At 47.9% G+C, this 16638-nt stretch overlaps 1 protein-coding gene across 1 annotated transcript; it reads left to right on the forward strand.

The window, feature by feature from the left end:
• The first annotated feature begins 4267 nt into the window (after nt 1–4267).
• SPAG8 (sperm associated antigen 8) lies at nt 4268–16484 on the forward strand. Its single transcript, XM_067464865.1, has 7 exons — nt 4268–4281; nt 7806–8190; nt 10496–10670; nt 12865–12910; nt 15759–15876; nt 15953–16015; nt 16275–16484. The coding sequence occupies exons 1-7, from the start codon at nt 4268–4270 to the stop codon at nt 16389–16391; spliced, it is 918 nt and encodes a 305-aa protein (XP_067320966.1). The 3' UTR covers nt 16392–16484.
• The last annotated feature ends 154 nt before the right edge of the window (nt 16485–16638 follow it).

Genomic DNA, 16638 nt, shown 5'->3' on the forward strand with positions numbered 1-16638 from the left:
GGAGGGGGCTTCTGGGGGGCCCTTTCCCCCTCAAAGGCCGCTTGTGCAATGGATGGGGGGGGGGGGTAGTGGACGTGCCATGTGCCACGCAGGAGAGAGGCAGGTGCAGCTGCTTCTCTGCCCATTAAGAGCCTGGCTGGCTGCTGGTGCTGGTGGCGATGTGCCCGGGCCCCTCCAGGCAAGGGTGGCTAAGAATAGCCCACAAGGACCGGCCCCGGGCCCCCAAGAGCCAGCCACTCCTCCGGGATCTGCTGGGCTTCCTCTCTGGAAAAAGACACAGAGTTATATTTCCAACTTTAGGAGGAGCCTAATACTTATTATTATTATTATTATTATTATTATTATTATTATACTATACTATACTATACTATATTATTATACTATACTATTATTATACTATAAAGCTATTGTCCTCCCAACGCTGCTCTATGCCTGCAAAATGTGGACTGTCTACAGACGTCACATGCAACTCCTGGAACGATTCCATCAGCGCTGCCTCCGGAAAATCCTGCAAATCTCTTGGGAAGATAGGCAGACAAACGCCAGTGTGCTGGAAGAAGCAAAGACCACCAGCATTGAAGCAATGGTCCTCCAACATCAACTCCGTTGGACCAACCACATTGTCCGGATGCCTGACCACCGTTTCCCAAAGCAGTTGCTCTACTCCGAACTCAAGAACGGAAAACGGAACGTTGGTGGGCAGGAAAAGAGATTGAAAGATGGGCTCAAAGCCAACCTTAAAAACCCTGGCATAGACACCGAGAACTGGGAAGCCCTGGCCCTTGAGCGCTCCAGCTGGAGGACAGCTGTGACCAGCAGTGCTGCAGAATTTGAGGAGGCACGAGTGGAGGGTGAAAGAGAGAAACGTGCCAGGAGGAAGGCGCGTCAAGCCAACCCCGACCGGGACCACCTTCCACCTGGAAACCAATGCCTTCACTGCAGAAGAAGAGGCAGAGCAAGAATAGGGCTCCACAGCCACATACGGACCCACAAGAATGTTGGAAGACAATCATCCTCGGAAAGCGAGGGATCGCCTAAGAAGAAGAAGATTATTATTATTATTATTATTATTATTATTATTATTATTATTATTATTGAGAGAGATGGATTAATAATAATAATGATGATGATGTTGGTTTTTGTTTGGTTTTTGGTGTTTGGAGTGACTTGAGAAACTGCAAATCACTTCTGATGTGGGAGAACTGGCTGTCTGCAAGGAGGTTGCCCAGGGGACGTTGCCCGGATATGTTACCATCCAGTGGGAGGCTTCGCTCATGTCCTGTTATAATAGAAGTAATTCTGTCTTCCTGCCTGGAAGAAATCATCATCGTCGTCATCATCATCATCATCATCTTCAATTACTTATTAATCGCCCTCCAGGCGATTTACATTGCAGAAATTAAACAGGATAAAACACATACACACAAATATTAAAATTAACATGGGTCAAATAAGGGGGCTGGGCTGGATGGCCTCTGGGTGTGCCTTCCAACTCTAGGAGTTTAATAATAAGAGATAATCTATATAAATATAAATGTTATGTTCATTTGTGGGATTAACATAACTCAAAAACCACTGGGCAAATGGACACCAAATTTGGACACAAGACACCTCTCAGGCCAACAAGTGACCATCACTCATTAAAACATTGGAAAACACAGCGAAAGAGACTTTAAAAGCCAAAAAACCAAAAAAAAAAACACTCATTTACTTACTTAGGCGATCCCTCGCTTTCCAAGGATGATTGTCTTCCAGTGTTCTTATGGGTCCGTATGTGGCTGTGGAGCCCTATTCTTGACCTGCATCTTCTCCCGCAGTGAGGGCATCGGTTTCCAACATTGACACCGAAATTCAACACCGCCTGAGCTCTGCGAGTACAGCATTTTTCTGAATGAAACAGAGAGTGTTTGAGGACCGCGACATCCGTAGGGATACCAAGGTGCTTGTTTACTAAGCTATTGTCCTCCCAACCCTGCTATACGCCTGCAAAATGTGGAAGGCGGAAGGCGTTCTTGGTCGGGGTTGGCTTGACGCGCCTTCCTCTTGGCACGCTTCTCCCTTTCGCCCTCCATTCGTGCCGCCTCGAATTCTGCAGCACTGCTGGTCACAGCTGACCTCCAGCTGGAGCGCTCAGGAGCCAGGGCTTCCCATTTCTCAGTGTCTAAGCCAGAGTTTTTAAGGTTGGCTTTGAGCCCGTCTTTAAATCTCTTTTCCTGCCCACCAACATTCCGTTTTCCGTTCTTAAGTTCGGAGTAGAGCAACTGCTTTGGGAGACGGTGGTCGGGCATCCGGACAACGTGGCCGGCCCAGCGGAGTTGGTGGCGGAGGACCATCGCTTCAATGCTGGTGGTCTTGGCTTCTTCCAGCACACTGACGTTTGTCCGCTTGCCTTCCCAAGATATTTGCAGGATTTTCCAGAGACAGCGCTGATGGAATCGTTCCAGGAGTTGCATGTGACGTCTGTAGACAGTCCACGTCTCACAAGCATAGAGCAGGGTTGGGAGGACAACAGCTTTATAGACAAGCACCTTGGTCTCTCTATGGATGTCCTGGTCCTCAAACACTCTCTGTTTCATTCGGAAAAATGCTGCACTCGCAGAGCTCAGGCGGTGTTGTGTCTCGGTGTCGATGTTGACTTTGGTGGAGAGGTGGCTGCCAAGGGAGTGGAAATGGTCAACATTTTCTAATGTTACACCATAGAACTGTATCTCTGGCATTGGAGAGGGATTGGCCGGTACCTTGGTTTTTTCAGTGTTCAAGGACAGGCCGAGCTTCTTGTATGCTCCTGCAAAGGTGTTTAGAGTGGCTTGCAGGTCTTCTTCTGAATGCGCACAGACGACGTCATCAGCATACTGGAGTTCTATAACAGATGTTGTTGTAAACTTGGTTTTGGCTTTCAGTCTGCTGAGGTTGAATAGCTTGCCATCACCTAATCACCTTTCAAGAAGAGTTTGCTCCAGGCACAGTCAGCCCATTGTATGCTAATCAAGGTGGTCAGTTGAAAAGATTCACACCTAGCCCAACTTACAAAAGCCTTTTGTCTCACCCTGGTCTTTCCACAGATATATAAATCCCTTTTTTCCCAGCTCCAGCAGACCTCACCTCTGAGGATGCTTGCCATAGATGCAGGCGAAACGTCAGGAGAAATGCCTCTAGAACATGGCCCTATAGCCCGAAAAAACCCACAAGAACTGAGCTTGCCATCTGTCCGATAGATGATTTCTACTCCGGTGGGAAGCTTCCCATCAACAAGGTGAAGTATCATAGCGATGAAGATGGAGAATAAGTTTGGGGCAATAACACATCAACCCTGTTTGACACCTGATTCCACCTTAAATACATTACAATGCACATGCAAAACCACATATATACATGCAAACACAGATATGTACAGACTGGGCCACAGCAACGCGTGGCAGGGGACAGCTAGTGATTGATGATGATAATAATAATAATAATAATAATAATAATAATAAATGATAATGATGTATAAAAGTAATTCTATTTTCTCGCCTGAGCAGAATGGGTTTGGACTGGATGGTCTCTGGGGGTCCCTTCCACCTCTAGGAGTCTAATAATAATAATAATAATAATGGTTAATAATAATAATAATAATAATAATAATGTTGTTCATTTGTTCAGTCGTCTCCGACTCTTCGTGACCTCCTGGACCAGCCTACGCCAGAGCTCCCTGTCGGCCGTTACCACCCCCAGCTCCTTCAAGGTCAGTCCAGTCACTTCAAGGGTGCCATAATAATAATAATAATAATAATAATATTACAGCTAGTGATGATGATGATGCTGGCTCTGCTCAGGGCCTGACTCAAAGGTAAACAAACACACAAACATTCTCAAACACACCTATTAAATCATATATTCATATATTCATCACTAGCCATAATAATAATAATAATAATAATAATAATAATAATAATAATAAATGATAATGATGTATAATAATACAAAAGTAATTATATCTTCCTGCCTGAGCAGAATGGGGTTGGACTGGATGGCCTCTGGGATTCCCTTCCTTCGGGTTCTAGGTTCCAGCGTTGGGCAGAGGGCGCCCCCTGCTGGCTACTGCAGAGCGCCCTCCTTGGGGCGTCCCTGGGCCTCGCAAAAGGGGCGGGGCCTCAGGCTGACTTCTCGGCCAATAGGCGTGCCGCGTCTCGCGCGTGGGCAGGGAGGGAGCCAATCAGAGCAGGCCGCCCTCCCTCCTTACTTCCTTGTTTACCATCTCCATGGAAACGTCGCAGGCGTGGCGAGGATGGAGCTGGACGGGTGAGGAGGGGGGGCTGCCTTCTCATATTTACATATCTTATGAATATATGACTTAATAGGTGTGTTTGGGAATGTTTGTGTGTTTGTTTACCTGTGAGTCAGAGCCAGGAGGGAAAGACACACTGCTAGGGTTCTTGTAGGTTTTTCTGGGCTGTATGGCCATGTTCCAGAGGCATTTTCTCCTGACGTTTCGCCTGCATCTATGGCAAGCATCCTCAGACCAGGGTGGGACAAAGGACTCTTGTCTGCTGGAGCTAGGCGGGAATGTCTTAACTGACCACCTTGATTAGCATATAATGGCCTGCCTGAGCCTGGGAAAATCTTTTGTTGAGAGGTGATTAGATGTCGTTGTAGGTTTTTTCGGGCTGTATGGCCATGGTCTAGAGACATTTTCTCCTGACATTTCACCTGCATCTATGGCAAGCATCCTCAGAGGTAGGTGTTTTGGAACTAGGAAAATGGGTTTATATATCTGTGGAATGATGTCCAGGGTGGGACAAAGGACTCTTGTCTGCTGGAGCCAGGGGTGAATGTTTCCACTGACCACCTTGATTAGCATATAATGGCCTGCCTGAGCCTGGGAAAATATTTTGTTGAGAGGTGATTAGATGTCCTTGTTGTAGGTTTTTCCAGGCCATATGACCATGTTCTAAAAGCATTCTCTCCTGATGTTTCACCTGCAACTATGGCAAGCATCCTCAGAGGTAGTGAGGTCTGCTGGAAGTAGGAAAATGGGTTTATATATCTGTGGAATAATGTCCAGGGTGCGACAAAGGACTCTTGTCTGCTGGAGCTAGGGGTGACCACCTTGATTAGCATATAATGGCCTGACAGTGCCTGGAGCAAACTTTTGTTGAGAGGTGATAAGGCGGATAACAATTCAATTCTCCAGAATAGACTTCTCACTGTATTGTCGAAGGCTTTCATGGCTGGAATTACTGGGTTGTTGTAGTTTTTTTCGGGCTATATGGCCATGTTCTAGAGGCATTATCTCCTGACATTTCACCTGCATCTATGGCAAGCATCCTCAGAGGGAGTAAGGTCTGTTGGAACTAGGAAAAGGGGTTTATATATCTGTGGAATGTCCAGGGTGGGACAAAGGACTCTTGTCTGCTGGAGCTAGGGGGAATATCTCAACTGACCACCTTGATTAGCATATATTGGCCTGCCTGAGCCTGGGAAAATCTTTTGTTGAGAGGTGATTAGATGTCCTTGTTGTAGGTTTTTCCAGGCTATACGGCCATGGTCTAGAGGCATTATCTCCTGACGTTTCCCCTGCATCTATGGCAAGCATCCTCAGAGGTAGTGAGGTCTGTTGGAAGTATATATATATATGTGGAATGACCAGGGTGGGACAAAGGACTCTTGTCTGCTGGAGCTAGGTGTGAATATTTCAGCTTACCACCTTCATTATCATTGAAAGGCCTGGCTGAGCCTGGGGGAATCTTTTGTTGAGAGGTGTTAAGATGTGCCATTGAAATCCACAAGAAGCATGTGGACAATTTCAACAGAAAGGAGGAGACCATGAAAATGAACAAAATCTGGCTACCAATATGAAAAAACTCTAAAATTAAACAAAACAACAGAGAGGAAACAACCAGGCACATCTTAACACCTCTCAACAAAAGATTCCCCCAGGCTCAGCCAGGCCTTTCAAAGCCAATGAAGGTGGTCAGTTGAAACATTCACACCCGGCTCCAGCAGACAAGAGTCCTTTGTCCCACCCTGGTCATTCCACAGATATATAAACCCTTTCTCCTAGTTCCAACAGACCTCACGACCTCTGAGGATGCTTGCCATAGATGCAGGCGAAACGTCAGGAGAGAATGCCTCTAGAACATGGCCATATAGCCCGAAAAAAACCCACAAGAACCTAGTGATTCCAGCCATGCAAGCCTTCGACAATACATAAAATTATTTTCATTGATATTTCACAACTGTAATTTTGCTACTGTTGTGAATAGCCATGTAAATATCTGATACGCAGGATGGATTTTCATTCACTGGACCAAATTTGGGACAAATACCTGATACACCCAAATTGGAATAATGCTGGAGTTGGGGCAGGATTGATTTTGTCATTTGGGAGTTGTAGTTGCTGGGATTTATAGTTAATCTAGTCAGGTGGCCAAGGCCGAGGGCCTCTTTGAGGGCTACAGTGTGGGTGAGTAGAAAATAATAATTATTTCTTCCCTCCCTTCTTTTCTCTTCTTTCCTCCTTTCTTTTCTTCTTCTCATCTTCTCTTCCTTCCTTCCTTCCTTCCTTCCTCCTTTCCTCCCTCCTCTTTCCTTCCTTTCTTTTCTTCCTCCCTCCTTTCCCTCCCTCTCACCTTTTCTCCTTTTCTTCCTTTTTTCTCTCATCTTTTCTTCCTTCCGTTCTTCCTTTCCTCTCTTTCTCCTTCACCTCACTTCCTTCCTTATTTCCTTCCTTCTTTCCCTCCCTCCCATCTTTTCCTCTTTCCTCCTATTCTCCCTTCTTTCCTTCCTTCCTTCCTTCCTTCCTTCCTTCCTTCCTTCCTTCCGCCTTTCCTCCCTTTTTTCCCTCCCTCCCTCCCTTCTTCCCTCCCTGCTTTCTTCTCTCCCTTCCTCCTTTCCTCCTTCCTCTCTTTACCTCTTTCTTTTCTTCCTCCCTCCTTACCCTCCCTCTCATCTTTTCTCCTTTCCTTCCTCTTTTTTCGTCTCATCTTTTCTTCCTTCTGTCCTCCCTTCCACCCCTCCCTCCCTCCCTTCCTCCTTTCCTCTCTTTCTCCTTCCCCTCACTTCCTTCCTTATTTCCTTCCTTCCTTCCCTCCCTCCCATCTTTTCTTCTTTCCTCCTATCCTCCCTTCTTTCCTTCCGTCCTTCCTTTCTTCCTTCCTTCCTTCCTTCCTTCCTTCCTTCCTTCCTTCTGCCTTTCCTCCCTCCTCTCTTTCCTTTCCCTCCCTTCTTTCCCTCCCTCCCTCCTCTCCTCCCTTCTTTCCTTTCTCCTTCCTTCCTTCTTCCCTCCCTGCTTTCTTCTCTCCCTTCCTCCTTTCCTCCTTCCTCTCTTTACTTCCTCCTTTCTTTTCTCCTTTCTTTTCTTCCTCCTTTCCCTCCCTCTCATCTTTTCTCCTTTCCTTCCTCTTTTTTCCTCTCATCTTTTCTTCCTTCTGTCCTCCCTCTCTCCCTCCCTCCCTTCCTCCTTTCCTCTCTTTCTCCTTCCCCTCACTTCCTTCCTTATTTCCTTCCTTCCTTCCCTCCCTCCCATCTTTTCTTCTTTCCTCCTATCCTTCCTTCTTTCCTTCCGTCCTTCCTTCCGCCTTTCCTCCCTCCTCTCTTTCTTTTCCCTCCCTTCTTTCCCTCCCTCCCTCCTCTCCTCCCTTCTTTCCTTTCTCCTTCCTTCCTTCTTCCCTCCCTGCTTTCTTCTCTCCCTTCCTCCTTTCCTCCTTTCTCTCTTTACTTCCTTATTTCCTCCCTCCTTTCTTTTCTTCCTCCTTCCTTTCCCCCCCTCTGATTTTTCCTCCTTTCCTTCCTCTCTCCCTCTTTCCCTCCTTCTCTCCCCACAGCCGGACGTCCCCCCTCCCCCTGGATTCCCCCCTGGATGCCCCCCTCCCTCCCCCAGCCGAGGACCATGGTGGTGGTGGTGATGCTGGCAGTGGAGAGCCGGCCCCTGCTTTGCACCCTGGAGAGGACGAGGATGAGGAGGGGGTGGGGGGCCCCCGTGCGGATGAGGGGGGCCCTTCCTCGGAGCCCCCCGGGAACCTGAGCTCCACGCCGCGTGTGCTGGACCTCCCCTTGGGGCCCGGGGCCCTGGGCACACCCATGGACTTGAAGCCCACCAAAGAGCCCCCTGCCCAGGCCCCAGCTTTGGATGCCCCCCCACTGCCGGCCCCCCAGGATGGACCCGCACTGACCAGAGGGAATTGCCTCCTGGGCAACTGGCAGGAAGAGGTGAGGCAATTCTAGCAGGCATCTCCCCCCCCCCCCCAGGCATTCTGAGGGCATTCCTTAGGACAGGCATGGCCAAAGTCCGGCCCGGGGGCCAATTGTGGCCCCTGTTCAAATCTCCACTGGTACAATCAATAAGGTGCGGCCCACTAACACTGTTGACCGCAGTAAAGAAGAGACATGTAGAAAAAGTCTATTTATATTTTACCTGAAGATGATCCAAACCCCAGTCTTTTCAATCTAGGTATCCATTGATCTTTCGTTTTCCAATTGACCATCAAACCAGGTCTCGTAAACCCGAAAAATTAAGTATGAAAATCAAATTCGGTCCGGTCACCCCTTTTTTTCCATTTCGTATTTTTGATCCGAGTCTAAAATTGAATTTTTTTCATTTTTGATTTCTGGTTTGTGGCCCAAGTTCCAATGGATCACCTGAGCAAGGGTGTTGTGCCTCTGCTTGTAGTCTCTCTGCACCATCTTCTTGCAGCAGCTGAGGGTGGGATCTATTGGTTTACTTGCTTCCTTGCAGAGACTATACTTGTGATCTGTCGTTTAATGAAAACCTATTATTAGTATTAGTATTATTATGATATACAACGTTGTTATTGTATGAAGCACGGAGCCCCCGTGGCGCAGTCGATTAAAGAGCTGAGCTGCTGAGCTTGTTGACTGAAAGGTTGCAGGTTCGATTCCCGGGAGCCGTGTTTCCAATGGATCATCTGAGCAAGGGTGTTGTGCCTCTGCTTGTAGTCTCTCTGCACCATCTTCTTGCAGCAGCTGAGGATGGGAATCCATCGGTACATCTGCTTCCTTGCAGAGTCTATACTTGTGATCTGTCATTTAATGATAATCTATTATTATATTATTATTATTATTATTATTATCTGTCATTTGATGATGATGATGATGATGATTATTATTATTATTATTATTATTATATACAATATTATTATAGTATGAAGCATGGAGCCCTCGGTGGCGCAGTCGATTAAAGCGCTGAGCTGCTGAGCTTGTTGACTGAAAGGTTGCAGGTTCAATTCCTGGGAGCGGTGTTTCCAATGGATCATCTGAGCAAGGGTGTTGTGCCTCTGCTTGTAGTCTCTCTGCACCATCTTCTTGCAGCAGCTGAGGATGGGAATCCATCGTTTCATCTGCTTCCTTGCAGAGTCTATACTTGTGATCTGTCATTTAATGATAATCTATTATTATTATTATTATTATTTACAATATTATTATTGTATGAAACATGGAGCCCCCGGTGGCGCAGTGGATTAAAGCGCTGAGCTGCTGAGCTTGTTGACTGAAAGGTCGCAGGTTCGATTCCCGGGAGCGGCATGAGCTTCCACTGTCAGCCCTAGGGATTGTGGCGCAGCTGGCTGAGTGTCAGCTGCATTAAGATCACTCTGACCAAAAAGTCATGAGTTCGAAGCCAGCCCGGGTTGGAGTGGGTTTCCAACCAATTGTGCGTAGCATGTTGTCGACCTTTGCAACCCGAAAAACAGTTGCATCCGTCAAGTAGGAAAATAAGGTACCACCTTAAAGTGTGGGGAGGCTAAATTAACTGATTTACGAGGCCATAAAGAAGACTCCAGCAAAGCATTCCAGCGGGGAAGCATGCGGGGAATGCGAAAGTGCTTCATCAGCGTCGCAGTGGGTTTCCAACCAAGTGTGTAGCCTGTTGTCGACCTTTGCAACCCGAAAGACAGTTGCATCTGTCAAGTAGGAAAATTAGGTACCACCTTAAAGTGTGGGGAGGATACATTAACTAATTTATGAGGCCATAAGAAAAAGACTCCAGCAGGGAAGCATGCGGGGAATGCGGAAGTGCTTCATCAGCGTCGCAGATGGACGAGGAAAGCGACAGCTCCCCTGGCGGCCAGAAAAAAGTTAAATAGCCTCTGTGTATGTCTGTATATGTTTGTATGTCAAAAATTGGCCTTGAATGTTTGCCATATATGTGTACACTGTAATCCGCCCTGAGTCCCCTGGGGGGTGAGGAGGAGGGCGGAATAGAAAAGCTGCAAATAAATAAATAAATTATGCCAACCTAGCAGTTCGAAAACATGCAAATGTGAGTAGATCAATAGGTACTGCTCTGGTGGGAAGGTAACAGTGTTCCATGCAGTCATGCTGGCCACATGACCTTGGAGATGTCTATGGACAGCGCCGGCTCTTCGGCTTAGAAATGGAGATGAGCCCCAGAGTCCCAGAGCTGGACGTGACTGGACTTAGGGGACACCCTTGACCTTTACCTATGAAGCACAGGAGTGTGTGCGTTCTCTCAGGGCCTTTCTCCTCCTCTCCGCAGAGGGCCACCAACGCCCTGGACCAGGTGCCGAGTCCGGAGATGGGCTCGGAGGGCTTCTTCTTCCGGCACGGGCACCGGGGACTGCTCACCCTCCGCTTTGGGGCCGGGATGCCCAACACCACCACCACCCACGACGCCTTCCGCACCCCCCAACGCACGGGGCTCCCCGTCAGAGGTCAGCAGGGCGGATGGGGGTGTGTGTGTGTGTTGTCTTGATAATAATACTTTGTATTGTCGAAGGCTTTCATGGCTGGAATCACTAGGTTCTTGTAGGTTTTTTCGGGCACATCTTAACACCTCTCAACAGAACATTTTCCCAGGCTCAGCCAGGCCTTCAAATGCTAATGAAGGTGGTCAGCTGAAACAGTCACACCTAGCTTCAGCAGAGAGCTCTTTGCCCCACCGCAGCCATTCCACAGATATATAAACCCATTGTCCTATTTCCAACAGACCTCACTACCTCTGAGGATGCTTGCCATAGATGCAGGCGAAACGTCAGGAGAAATGCCTCTAGAACATGGCCCTATAGCCCGAAAAAACCCACAAGAACCTAATAATACTTTGTTTTTAATTGCAATTGTTTATTTACCGATTAGCTGATAAAATCAGTGTAAAAATATAAAAGTATATCAATATACTTTTATGGCTCTTAACACAGGGAGGGGAGATGCATGAAGCCTGTTTGCTCCAAACGCCCCTGTGGGGAGGGGTTCTGGAGGGGTTAATTGGGACTAAAACAAGGGGAAGAGTTATTGCCTGGACTTCCTCCTCCATTTGGCTGCACTGACATATAATAATAATAATAATAATAATAATAATAATAATAATAATAATAATAGAGTTGTTGTAGGTATTTCTGGGTTATATGGCCATGGTCTAAAGGCATTGTTTCCTGACGTTTCACCTGCGTCTATGGCAAGCATCCTCAGAGGTAGTGAGGTCTGTTGGAAGTAGGAAAATTGGGTTTATATATCTGTGGAATAAAGACCAGGGTGGGACAAAGGACTCTTGTCTGCTGGAGCTAGGTGTGAAAGTTTCAACTGACCACCTTGATTAGCATTGGATCGCTTGGCAGTGCCTGGGGGAATCTTTTGTTGAGAGGCAATTATAATTATAAATAATTATTTTATTTTATTTGTCGTGTCAGTGCAACCAGTTGATTATATTACATTTCTAACAGAACAAAGCAAAACAAACAAACAGACAAAATACAAAATTTGTGAGTTTGGTAGTTGGTTAAATGTCCTTTGACCAGTATCTGGCCACTTGGAGTGCCCCTGGTGTTGCTGCAAGAAGGTCCTCCCTTGTGCACCATGTGGCAGGGCTCAGGTTGCATTGCAGCAGGTGGTCAGTGGTTTGCTCTTCTCCGCACTCGCATGTCGAGGATTCCACTTTGTAGCCCCATCTCTTGAGGGTGGCTCTGCATCTCGTGGTGCCAGTGCGCAGTCTGTTCAGCGCCTTCCAAGTCTCCCAGTCCTCTGTGTGCCCAGGGGGGAGTTTCTCATTTGGTATCAGCCATTGATGAAGGTTCTGGGTTTGAGCCTGTCACTTCTGGACTCTTGCTTGCTGGGGTGTTCCAGCGAGTGTCCCTGTAGATCTAAGAAAACTATGTCTTGATTTAAGTCGTTGGCGTGCTGGCTGATACCCAAACAGGGGATGAGTTGGAGATGTCTCTGCCTTGGTCCTTTCACTATTGGCTGCCACTTCCCGACGGATGTCAGGTGGTGCGATACCAGCTAAGCAGTGTGATTTCTCCCGTGGTGTAGGGCGCAGACACCCCGTGATAATGCGGCATGTCTCATTAAGAGCCACATCCACTGTTTTAGTGTGGTGAGATGAGTTCCACACCAGGCATGCATACTCAGCAGCAGAGTAGCACATAATTAAAGACTCTGGCACAAGCCAGTCAAGGTTTAGAAGGAGCCTGAAAACGTGGGTGTTCCAGTGTGCCTTCCCAGAATAAGGAATCCCAAGCAATGTGTCCCAAATGCACTTTACGAGAGAGTTAGAATTGCCTGCACATCCACTTATCCCTAAAATATCCCTATTTCACCTGGACATGCCCAGCATTTTTTAAAAATTTTTAGCCATTACATTTGGCCCTGCCACAGGTTTTTAAATGCATCATGATTTTTGTTATTGTTTTGCTTTGCTATGAGTTATTTATTGTTGTATTGTTGTCGTTGTGTTTTTTGTCTCTGATGTATTTGGGCTCGGCCTCTTGTAAGCTGCACCAAGTCCTGCGGGAGATGGTAGCGGGGTATAAATAAAGGATTATTATTATTATTATTATTATTATTATTATTATTATTATTATGTGAGTAGATGGGCAAGAGGCAATGTTGTCTTCGTTCTTTCCTTCCTTCCAGGGCAGCGCGAGGCCATGCTCGAGTGGCTTCTCTACCAGAAACACAGGTGAGCTGCAATCTGGGAATGGGAAGACCCTTCCTCATTGCCCTGCCCAGCGGTGGGCTTTCCTGCCCCCCAAGAGATAGCCCCACAAGGGCCAGAACGCGCCCCATTGGCTCCCTCCGCAGCATCGCTGAGCCTGTTCAGCCACTGGACAAATGCCCAGTAGGTCCATCCTGCAGGGGTACTCAATCCAGATCACACACTGTTCCTGGTTTGTTTCCTGTTTAAGAGTGGGGTCCTGACATTGAAAGGGGTTGTTATTCTACTTCCAAAACTGTATATTTTGTACCTAAATTGGCCAAGACTCGATGACGAGGCAGTCATTAAAATACGAGAGCCACACGTGCCAGAGCAGGATGCTCCTCCTGCAGAAGCAAAGCTTTGGCAATTAAATCAATATATTTCCCTGTCGTTATGATAGAATCAATGAGGAAATGACATTATTTGTATAGTCGAAGGCTTTCATGGCTGGAATCACTCGGTTCTTGTGGGTTTTTTCATGTATACATGAGTGCATGGGTACATGTGTGTATACATGAATGCATGTGTGCATGTGTGTGCTTGTGTGTGTACATGTGTGTATGCATGAGTATGTATACATGAGTGCATGTGTACACGTGTATACATGAGTGCATGGGTACATGAGTGTATACATGAATGCATGTGTGCATGTATGTGCTTGTGTGTGTAAGGGTGTGTATGCATGAGTATGTATACATGAGTGCATGTGTACGCGTGTATACATGAGTGCATGGGTACATGTGTGTATACATGAATGCATGTGTGCATGTGTGTGCTTGTGTGTGTACATGTGTGTATACATGCGTATGTATACATGAGTGCATGTGTATGCGTGTATACATGAGTGCATGGGTACATGAGTGTATACATGAATGCATGTGTGCATGTATGTGCTTGTGTGTACATGTGTGTATGCATGAGTATGTATACATGAGTGCATGTGTACACGTGTTTACATGAGTGCATGGGTACATATGTGTATACATGAATGCATGTGTGCATGTGTGTGTGTGTGTACATGTGTTTATACATGAGTGTGTATACATGTGTGCATGTGTACGCGTGTATACATGAGTGCATGGGTACATGAGTGTACATGTGTACATGAATGCATGTGTGCATGTGTGTGCTTATATGCATACATGGCTATATGGCCATGTTCTAGAGGCATTCTCTCCTGACGTTTCGCCTGCATCTATGGCAAGCATCCTCAGAGGGAGTGAGGTCTGTTGGAAGTAGGAAAAATGGGTTTATATATCTGTGGAATGGCTGGGGTGGGACAAAGGGCTCTTCCCTGCTGGAGCTAGGTGTGAATGTTTCAACTGACCACCTTCATTAGCATTTGAAGGCCTGGCTGAGCCTGGGGGAATCTTTTGTTGAGAGGTGTTAAGATGTGCCTGGTTGTTTCCTCTCTGCTGTTATTTATTTGTCATGTCAGGGCAACCAGTCCATTATATTACATTTCTAACAGAACAAAGCAAACAAACAGACAAAATACAAAATTTGTGAGTTTGGTAGTTGATTAAATGTCCTTTGACCAGTCTCTGTCCCCTTGGAGTCCCTCTGGGGTTGCCGCAAGAAGGTCCTCCCTTGTGCATCATGTGGCAGGGCTCAGGGTGCATTGCAGCAGGTGGTCAGTGGTTTGCTCTTCTCCGCACTCGCATGTTGTGGATTCCACTTTGTGGCCCCATTTCTGAAGGTTGGCTCTGCATCTCGTGGTGCCAGAGCGCAGTCTGTTCACCGCCTTCCAAGTCGCCCTGTCTTCTGTGTGTCCAGGGGGGAGTCTCTCATTTGGTATCAGACATTGGTTGAGATTCTGGGTTTGGGCCTGCCACTTATGGACTCTCGCTTGCTGAGGTGTTCCACCGAGTGTCTCTGTAGATCCTAGAAAACTATTTCTTGATTTAAGTCGTTGACGTGCTGGCTGATACCCAAACAGGGGATGAGCTGGAGATGTCTCTGCCTTGGTACTTTCACTATTGGCTGCTCCTTCCCGGCGGATGTCAGGTGGTGCAATACCGGCTAAGCAGTGTAATTTCTTCCGTGGTGTAGGGTGCAGACACCCTGTGATAATGCGGCATGTCTCATTAAGAGCCACATCTACTGTTTTAGTGTGGTGAGATGTGTTCCACACTGGGCATGCGTACTCAGCAGCAGAGTAGCACAGCGCAAGGGCAGATGTCTTCACTGTGTCTGGTTGTGATCCCCAGGTTGTGCCAGTCTGCTTTCGTATGATATTGTTTCTAGCGCCCACTTTTTGCTTGATGTTCAGGCAGTGCTTGAAGAGCATGGTGTGACTCCTCCCAGGTATTTGGGTGTGCTGCAATGTCTTCACTGTATCTAGAAATGACATTGATAACCCAGGACCGAATACTCGTTGTGTATGAGAGTGTAGCAGGTGAAGCAGGCTGCCCTTCTAGCCCTTGGCATTCTTCAGAGGCACTCCAAGGGGACAGAGACTGCTCAAAGGACATTTAATCAACTACCAAACTCACAAATTTTGTATTCTGTTTGTTTGCTTTGTTCTGTTAGAAATGTAATATAATTGACTGGTTGCCCTGACACGACAAATAAATAACAGCAGAGAGGAAACAACCAGGCGCATCTTAACACCTCTCAACAAAAGATTTTCCCAGGCTCAGCCAGGCCTTCAAATGCTAATGAAGGTGGTCAGTTGAAACATTCACACCTAGCTCCAGCAGGGAAGAGCCCTTTGACCCCAAGGGCGCTTTGGAGTGGATCCCCTTTGCAATGTCCACCTGCTGCTCCTTGAGTCAGGTTCAGGACCCCCACTTCTCTTCTCCCCCCCCCCCCGCGTTGTTCCCTGCAGCAAAGAGGTCTTTGGGGAGCAGATCCAGCCCCCCCGGGGCCCCATGGAGTCCGAGTCCGTCATGCACCGGGACTTCTGCCGGAAGGACTTTGTCTCCGTGCCCCCGGCCCCCACCAAGGTGAGAGCAGACCCTCCCCCTCCCTCATCTCTTATGTCCAGCCAGGACTCAAGACACTCTTGTGCGCCCTTTGCAGCCTCACGACTACCGCCTGGAGCAGCCACAGACCTTCTGGGTGGAGCACGCCAAGCAAGTGCCGGTGAGTGGCCCCTCCCTTCCCTTGCAGAGCCCCCTCCCCACTGCCTCTCGTCCACCCCACCCCCACCCCAAGGCAGCTTTGCCCTTGACCGCAGCGCTGGCCTCCCCGCCTGCACCTGTCGCGCTCCTCACATGGCACCCCACCCCCTTCGCTCCTGCAGCCGAGACAATGCCCGGAGGGGAGGGGAGGGGAGTGGAGGGGCTTCTATTTTGGGGTGGGGGGTCCTCCTGGCTCTCACCCCCTCCCTCCCTCTTCTCAGGGCGTCTCCTGCATCCGGACGGTGGACTCCCCGTTCAGGAAGTGCGCGGCCTTCACCACCCCGGTCCGGGAGTACCTGGAGCAGCCCTACAACCAGGAGACCTACCCAGAGTTCTAGCCCCATTAAAGGCGCACAGCCCCCTCCCCACCACACTCCGCCCCTTGTGCCTCTCTGTCGGTACATGTGTGCACGCGCATGTGTGTGCAGACATGTGTGTATACATGAGTGCATGCGTACATGAGTGTATACATGAGTGCGCATATGTACGTGTGTATACATGAGTGCATGGGTACATGTGTGTATACATGAATGCATGTGTGCATGTATGTGCTTGTGTGTGTGCATGTGTGTATGCATGTGTGTA

The sequence above is a fragment of the Anolis sagrei genome, chromosome 2 (genome assembly GCF_037176765.1).
Source record: "Anolis sagrei isolate rAnoSag1 chromosome 2, rAnoSag1.mat, whole genome shotgun sequence".
NCBI lineage: Eukaryota > Metazoa > Chordata > Lepidosauria > Squamata > Dactyloidae > Anolis > Anolis sagrei.

What these genes read in the sequence shown, in the direction of transcription:
- SPAG8 (XM_067464865.1), top strand. An exon ending in TGGGCAACTGGCAGGAAGAG is followed by an intron (nt 8,191 to 10,495) that starts GTGAGGCAATTC and finishes TCCTCTCCGCAG; the next exon opens with AGGGCCACCAACGCCCTGGA. An exon ending in CTTCTCTACCAGAAACACAG is followed by an intron (nt 12,911 to 15,758) that starts GTGAGCTGCAAT and finishes TGTTCCCTGCAG; the next exon opens with CAAAGAGGTCTTTGGGGAGC.